Here is an 8,310-nt window from a genome sequence, read left to right on the forward strand (position 1 = left end):
AAGGACCTAGAAACCTATAAATTCTCCCTTGATCAGCTGGAAGAAGGAACAATATGATCAAGCCACGACCAGATGTGAAATTCAAGGTGAGAAATAACATTAGTCTTTGTCATCATATCAGGCTTATGATATTAAAAATTTTCCAAGCTTCCTAGATTCAGTTATATGACATTAGAAGAGATTGCTAAAGTCTCCAGATTCACCAGATCTCAGCAACTGCTGCACAGAAGTTTAGAAGTTTGAGGCAACAAACAATATAGTATTTACTGAAATGGCACATATTCAAGTGCCACCTCAATCCAAGAATTGTTCCCATTATGAGAGTTCTCAGAAACAGTTAGAAGGATATGTGATAAAAGCCAGTGGGTGAGTAATTGAATGAGTTGCAATAACATCATTATTATAGAAATAAAATTAACCCCTACTAACTTCAGAAAGGCATCAGGATATTTAAGTAAGAATATTTAATAATTTGATTACTGAAAATATGAAACTAGAAGGCAGACTATATCTTCTAATAGTTTTTGGCAAATCTTTGATTTCCAGAAACCAAAGCAAATGCATTGTTAACATTTGTGATGAAATTCATCTAAGAGACTATTGGACACTCATATGCATGTAGGTAGAGATTTTTATATAGTCCCAGAGTTGGAGAACAGGACAGAGTTCATAAGAGTTTCTACATGATCTCTCTATCAAAACTTTTTTGTAAACACAGAAATCTCACCAAGTATAAGGGCTTTGCTGGAGTACTTCCTCTGTACTGGAAATGAGGGAAGTGTACATTCAATGATAACCCAAGTTGGCTAAGATTCAGAATGACCCAATTAAAAAAAAAAAAAAAAACTTCTTGAAATGGCCACCTCAAGATAGAATTGTTATCATGTCCCACATTTCCCTCTAAAAATACACAAATAGTTTATGGATTCATTATGATTTAAAAAAAAATATAAAACTGAATTTGAAAATCTCAGTTTGAAAAAAAAAGGAAAAGAAAAGATAGATTTTTCTTTCCTCTTAAACTTCCAAATAGAGTTACTTTACTTTTATTTACTTTTTTTTGGGGGGGGGCGGTAAGGACAAATTTCAGAGAGGATTATTTTATGTCTTTAATTAAAATAAAAAAAATAATCATCATATTTCCCTTTCCTTACTGTCCTCTCATATCTATCAGTCTTCATTCTGTGTTAGCAATCCCTCAGTGTTATTCAGTATATGAATTACCTTAGGGTGTATGATTTTTTTTTACTTTTCTAAACCCTTCCAATTAATATTTTCCCCCAAGAAACAGTTGTACACTTGTTGTGGAACATCTCAATTTTTCTTTATTTTCCTTTATTAATTTATCATTTACTTATTTAAAAATGCTTTTTGATTGATGAATTTGCTAATTTATCACTTTCAGTTTGTCAATTTAATCACTCTAGGAAACACCAACTACTTTTTCTTGGAATAGAAGTTAATAGCTACTCCACACAATTCAGTGTTAGAGATCTACCCATGGTTCTAAGTGGTCATGGAATTTCAGAGGGTCAAACAACTAGGCTATAAATATATCTTAATAGTAAGCCTCCAAAATCTTCATTCACCTGTCATCCCAGAACATTTGGTCCTTCATTATTGAATTAATTTAAAAACCCCAAAATAAAAGTACATACAATCATGGTCAGGAATTCTTATAAGTAACTGGGGGTGTGAACCAGTGAATAATGATCACTAATGTATACGAGTCCATAGGACTTCTGGTTGGATGTGGAGCAACTGAGCATTTCCTTTTTATTTCTTTTCTTTTTTTCCCTTTATTTCTTGGTGAGGATGTGGTGTTAAATGACCTGCCCAGGTTCACAAAGCTATTAAGTGTTTGAGGGTAGAATTGAATTCAAGTTCTCCTGACTTTAGAGCCAGCGCTCTCTCCCCTGTACCATCTAGCTACCCCACAACTGGACATTTTCATTAAAAAGTAAATATCTTTAATATGACTTTATGTCTTTGAAAATGGTGGACATTTAATAAAAACAAAAACAACAATAAATCATTATAAAACTGGATTGTTTTTTATAATTCAGGGACTAAAGAAAGTACTTAGAAGAAGCTACAAGAAATGAAGTTTTTTTTTTTTAATTTTATTGTTGTTTTCAGGTCTTTTAGAGGTCACATTGGGAGTCTATCGATATTACCAAAATTTAACATTTCCTCAATGTAAAATATGATTCTTTCTCCAATTCATTGATGGAAGTTTCTTTGAAGGTATTAACATTTTCACCTTGTTCCATTTCTTGGGAGTCAAGAACTCCATGACTGCTTATTGCAAATATTTTTGTCATATACTGGGGATAGGAGGAAAGATGTTCTTGAATTCTAGAATTTGGTCTCAAATTCTTTATTAGTATTATTAATTTCATCTGTTTATCATAATTTCCACAGACACCAAGATTATATATACATATATACATATATATATATAGTAAAGCAAAATTTAAAATGCTATGAAAATAACATCCAATTGTGATAATGATGATGATGATGACAATGATGATGATGAATATAAAGATATATACTTAACGAAATATACTTCCTTTTTTCCCCAGGATATATTTTTAGATCAAAGAAATGGAAGGAGGGAATGAAACTGCAATGAACAAAGTGATTGAATTCATTTTCATGGGTGTCACAGATCTTCCAGAGTTACAAGTACCTCTCTTCCTGGTGTTTCTTTTCATCTACTCTGTCACAGTGGTGGCAAACCTTGGTATGGTCATCCTGACTAAGATCGATTCCCATCTGCAAACTCCCATGTATTTTTTCCTTAGACACCTATCTCTCATTGATCTTGGTTACTCCACAGCCATTGGCCCCAAAATGTTAGTCAGTTTTGTAGTGGATAAAAATATAATTTCCTATACTGGGTGTGCAGTTCAACTATTTGTCTTTGTTACCTTGATCATCAGTGAACTTTTTGTGCTGTCAGCCATGGCCTATGACCGATATGTGGCTATCTGTAAGCCCCTACTCTACACAGTCATCATGTCAGACAGAGTGTGTTGGATACTTGTGGCTATCCCTTACCTATACAGTACCTGTGTTTCCCTACTGATTGCTATTAAGATTTTTAATTCATCCTTTTGTAGATCTAATGTAATCAGGCATTTCTACTGTGACAATCTCCCATTGTTGTCCATGATTTGTTCTAATACCAGTGACATAGAGCTAATTATTTTGAGTCTTTCTGCTTTTAATCTATTTTCCTCCCTCCTAGTTGTTCTTGTTTCATATGTGTTTATTCTTGTGGCCATCCTCAGGATGAATTCTGCTGAGGGAAGGCGCAAAGCATTCTCTACCTGTGGTTCTCATTTCACCGTGTTAGTTGTCTTCTATGGGACACTAATCTTCATGTACTTGCAGCCTAAGTCTAGCCATTCCTTTGATACAGACAAAATGGCTTCAGTATTTTACACCCTTGTGATTCCCATGCTTAACCCTTTGATTTACAGTTTAAGAAATACAGAGGTGAAAGCTGCCTTGAAAAGAACTCTAAGAAAATAGATGACTTTCTTATTGTTGATATGCAAAATGTTTCTAATTGATTATAAAAGAAAAAAAAAGGTTAAAAAATGCATGAATATGTAGAAAAAAATGAAGCAAGAGATTAAAAATGAAATAAAAATTCTGGGGAAAAATTAAGGGAATTGAATATAAAACAAAGAAATAAACCTTGTCCCAAAAAATAGATTCCATAAAAGCTAGAAGAGACCATCAGAAATCAATAATTCTGTGAGACAGAAAAAAAAGTAATTAGAATAAAACCAAGAGATTAAAAATGATTTAAAAAAAAAAAACTTTGTTATTTTATAAAAACTGATTTGGAAAATATTTGAAGGAAAAATTATTTAACAATACTTTTCAAATAATGAATTTCAATTTTTTAAACAAAATTTCAGTCTATTCTTTCATAAATTATCTCTTATCACTAAGTTTTATTAACTCAAAATGAAATTTACTCAGATCTTTTAGAACTATAGGATGAAATAAAGATCAACATCACCCATCAATTACTTCCTGGAAGAAACATCAATAGAAAAAGCACCACAAATGTCATAAAGAAAATCCAGAGTTTCCATATTATAGGGAAAAATTACTACAAATATCTAGAATGAAGTAGCTCCCCCCCCCCAAAAAAAAAGAAAGAAAGAAAAAAAAATTATAGTTAAGATTATACTTAACATTTTTCCACAAAAAAGTCAGAGGAGAATACAATACAAGATTCAAAATACCATACACAATATAATAAATGTCATATGCTTGTGATTTAGAATAATTTAAACTGTAAAGCTGAATGTAAATGGTATGGGAGGTAGGAAGAGAAATCTACATAAATAGAATAAAAGACTTTCAAAATCATTGACTAAAAGACCCGAGCCGAGTAGGAAATTTGAAACAAAACATGACTAAAAATTAATAACAAGTACTTATTAAGCAATGACAAATATCATGTACTGAAACTCTGCAAAGGTTTAGAGTTGTAAAAAAAGAAAGAAAAAAACTTTGCTCCCAAGGAACGCACAGTCTAAACCTGTCAGTTTATTAGAGTAACTAGATGATTCGAATGCAATGCTAATAGATTAATGATGAACAGAAATATAGAATCTTAACATTTTAAAATTGTGTTGAGGTGTTGAATTCAGAAAAAAGAAGTTTATGAATGGATTGATTTACTTCTGAGTGTTTTTATAAGAACAAAAGAGAAGGTAAAATGAATAATATATTAGAATAAAAAAGGGGATGAAAGGAAGAACTTATTTCTTAAAATTGTAGCATTAAGAATATAAAAATAACTGAGGAAAAGGAAGAGGTAGTAAGTATCATATGAACCTCATTTCTAAAATGGAGAAAGCAGAATTGAATATACATACATCTGTATCCATAGTGTATATATATATTTATATATATACTCCTACTTAACAGGAAAACATGGGCAATTGTTATAATCCAAAGTATGCAAAAAGGGCATTGATTTTCTTAGAAATTTTGAGTTTCCTTCTCAATGGAATTCTTCAAACAAAGCATAGATAATAATTTTTGAGCATGTTGTGGACAGTCTTCTTGTCCATAGGTAGATTGGAATATATAACACACATTAGATCACTGTATGGAAAGATTATAATTGTATTCTGTGGTGTACAGGTTCAATTAAATGACTGCTGAGGTCTCCTCTAATGCTCAAATTTTAAAATTCAGTTCATATCTGTATATCTATATATAGTATACATATTTTACTATTGCTTATCTTTCTATATTTCCTCTTTTCTCTTCTTTCTATTAAAAATAATAAAAAGGTGTTTCTGTGGTCTATTTTTTTTTAGCATCACTATTTCAATCAACTCCTCAACTCCCATTGTCCCTAAAGAGTTACAATTTTAAAAGTAAGAAAAAAGATTTTCTTTTTTGAACAAATTAACATTGTCAAGTAGAACAAATACACATAGTAACTAAGTCTAAAATGAACCTTTATTAATATTATGTCCAGACTGTGTAATGTGTCATCATAGGTCCTCTGAATACATGTTTAATATGTTTGTTCATTCACTTGATCAGAGTTTTAAATGTTTATACTATTGTAATTGATCTAAACTGCCTTCAGGATCCCATAGTGTTTTCCTCGACATTAATATTTATATGTAAAGAGATAATGTAATTACATCTTGACATCCAATAATTCTTATTAGGAATTCCCTCACCCCTTGATCTAAATAAATAACTTATTCAAGCTCTTTTTTCTCAATTTCATCAAAGCTAATAAACTAGTCATAAAGCTTGGTCATGTGACTCAACAATTCCATTCCTTCTGATAAAATAGAGTACCCCAATTCCTTCAGACTATCCTAATTTTAAGACCAAGCCTATAATAACCCAAAGTATTATGTTTATGTTATGGATAAAAATCATTTATAAAGAGATTAAATACTTGGCATTGTAGCAAGTAGCACACACTTAGGTTAGTAAGACTGAGTGGTTTCCAATGCTCAAAAAGTTGCAAATGTTAGAAGGATTTGAACACAGGTCCTCTTGACTCTAAGCCTTACAATGTCCACTCAGCTTCACATCTATATAAGAACCAATTAATCCCCATCATCATCAATGATCATCACTATCACTCTCATTGTAATTTATCATAGCTTTGATTATATATTGTATTTTTAAAAATTGTAAAACACTTTATATATTCATTATCTCACTTGGTACAATAGCAATGTGAGGTAAGTGCTATTAATATCTTTGTTTTATACTTCAAGGAATGGATGTTAAATGGCTTGTCTAAGGTCACATAACTAAAGAGTCAGTATTCATTTTCAGGTGATCCCAATACAAAGTCCCACTGTACACTGTGACATTTTGTTGCCCATCTTCCGCAATAATTTTCATCACTACCATGATCTATATCCAAGTACTTATAAAAACCCTCAAATGTCATTGCTATGTCTTGGGCATAAGAGTAAATATCATAGAGATAAAGATCAAGGAAAATTTCATGTTACATTCAAAAGTGATGTTAAAAACAAAAACAAAAACAAAACTGTAAGGATGGAAAGGGGATATATTCTTCAGGAAAGGATAGCAGATTCTAAGTTTGAAATGAGGTATGTATTAACCAAAACTTGATGTTCTAGGAAGTCCAGGTAAGATCATTTTTCTTTGTTTCTTCACAGCATCAAAGTTTAGAGAATTCATTAAAATATAAAAGCAACTCACTTAGGAAACCATCAAGTTCTGTCATTTAACATAGAAGATTGGGAAACAAGATATGGAATATGACAGAAGACTTTGCTGTCCAAATCATAAATTTTCACCTAAACTACAATAATATAGGACAATGATATTTTGATGCCCATATATCTTCATTATACATGTCAACATGAAACAACATTGGATCTGTTCCCCACCCTTTTTAGGTTCAGCAAAACTAAGTTTCTAGCCATTAATAATTCACAAAAGAATCAGAATTATTTCAAAATAGAGTGGGTTGATTTTTGGTAATGGGTTAAGTTGTTTGTATGCCACTATGCATCCATATTATAGTGACATTTATTAAAAATGGATCTTTGATAAAAAAAATGGGTAAACTAAGAAATTTAGGAATCAAGCATTTATAAAGTTTTAAGTATGTACCACAAATTGAACTAATAATCTCACAAATATTATTTCATTTGATCCTCAAAACAGCTCACAACAGAACTGGGTGCCATTGTAATTCCAATTTTAAATTTGGAGAACTAAGACTGACAAAGGTTATGTGATTTGCCCATAGTTGCTTGAAAACAATTTCATTAGATCCTCATCAAATTCCTGAAAGTTAGATATCCTCATTTTGTATGAGGGAAAAATGGGTAAATGAGAGTTAAATTGCCTGCTAAGAGGCACAGAAATAGAACAGATTTGACCTCAGATTTTCCTGACTGCAGGCTTAGCATTCTATATTTTGACCCAGCTGTTCCCACTAGAGAATCAGGTATATGGACAATTAAAATAAATTGTTTTGTTGACTATAGAACTCTCTCAAATCTTTGTTTGTACTGTTTGTACTGTACTTTGTTTGTTTGTACTTGGTTCAATCAAAATACCTAACGCCAAAACACAAGCCTGAAACATAGAGATATTTAAATTATGAATAATGTAATTATATAAGCCTATTAACATTGTTGAATCTCTGTGTAATTTTCATGACATGATCCTATACAATTCATCAAACCTCTCCAGGGACAAGGCTTCGTAGGGAATGAGAAACTATAAAGTCTCTCGTCGCTGGCAGTACCAATAACACGAACAAGTCATAGAAGATTCTACCTTCCAGATAGGCAAGTAGCAATATTTTTTGCTGTTTGTTAACTTTTCAATGCAGCAGGTATGAAAAATATTAAGCCTAGTCAATTCAATTAAACAAAGCTGATCCCTATGACTACCATAGGAACGACTGGGGTAATTTAGTGGTGAATTCTTTCAAATTGAAATGGCATAAAATCCTTATAGCAGAGCCATTACATGAGAACTTCTAAGTGTGAATAATGCTTCACATACTTTTTTACAGAAATCAAATAGCTTTTTTCAAGAAACATGGGTAGTTAATAATTTATGGGATCCCAATGATATTTAAGATTAATGTTATGCAAGTGGACATCATCTGAAAAACAAGCATAATATTTTTAAAATTGCTTTTGTGTTTCTGGGAATAAAAAGCCTAAAATTATAAGACTTGTTCATTTTCATAAGATTGGTAGGAAAAATATTCCCTTCCTCTTTTCCTTCCTTCCTCCCTCC

The 8,310-nt window shown here is 31.4% G+C and overlaps 1 protein-coding gene across 1 annotated transcript; it reads left to right on the top strand.

The window, feature by feature from the left end:
* The first annotated feature begins 2,607 nt into the window (after positions 1 to 2,607).
* LOC127540312 (olfactory receptor 8K3-like) lies at positions 2,608 to 3,543 on the top strand. The gene has a single exon (XM_051964947.1). It carries the CDS (start codon positions 2,611 to 2,613, stop codon positions 3,541 to 3,543), a length of 933 nt encoding a protein of 310 aa, XP_051820907.1. The 5' UTR covers positions 2,608 to 2,610.
* The last annotated feature ends 4,767 nt before the right edge of the window (positions 3,544 to 8,310 follow it).

This window comes from Antechinus flavipes, chromosome 6 (genome assembly GCF_016432865.1).
Source record: "Antechinus flavipes isolate AdamAnt ecotype Samford, QLD, Australia chromosome 6, AdamAnt_v2, whole genome shotgun sequence".
NCBI lineage: Eukaryota > Metazoa > Chordata > Mammalia > Dasyuromorphia > Dasyuridae > Antechinus > Antechinus flavipes.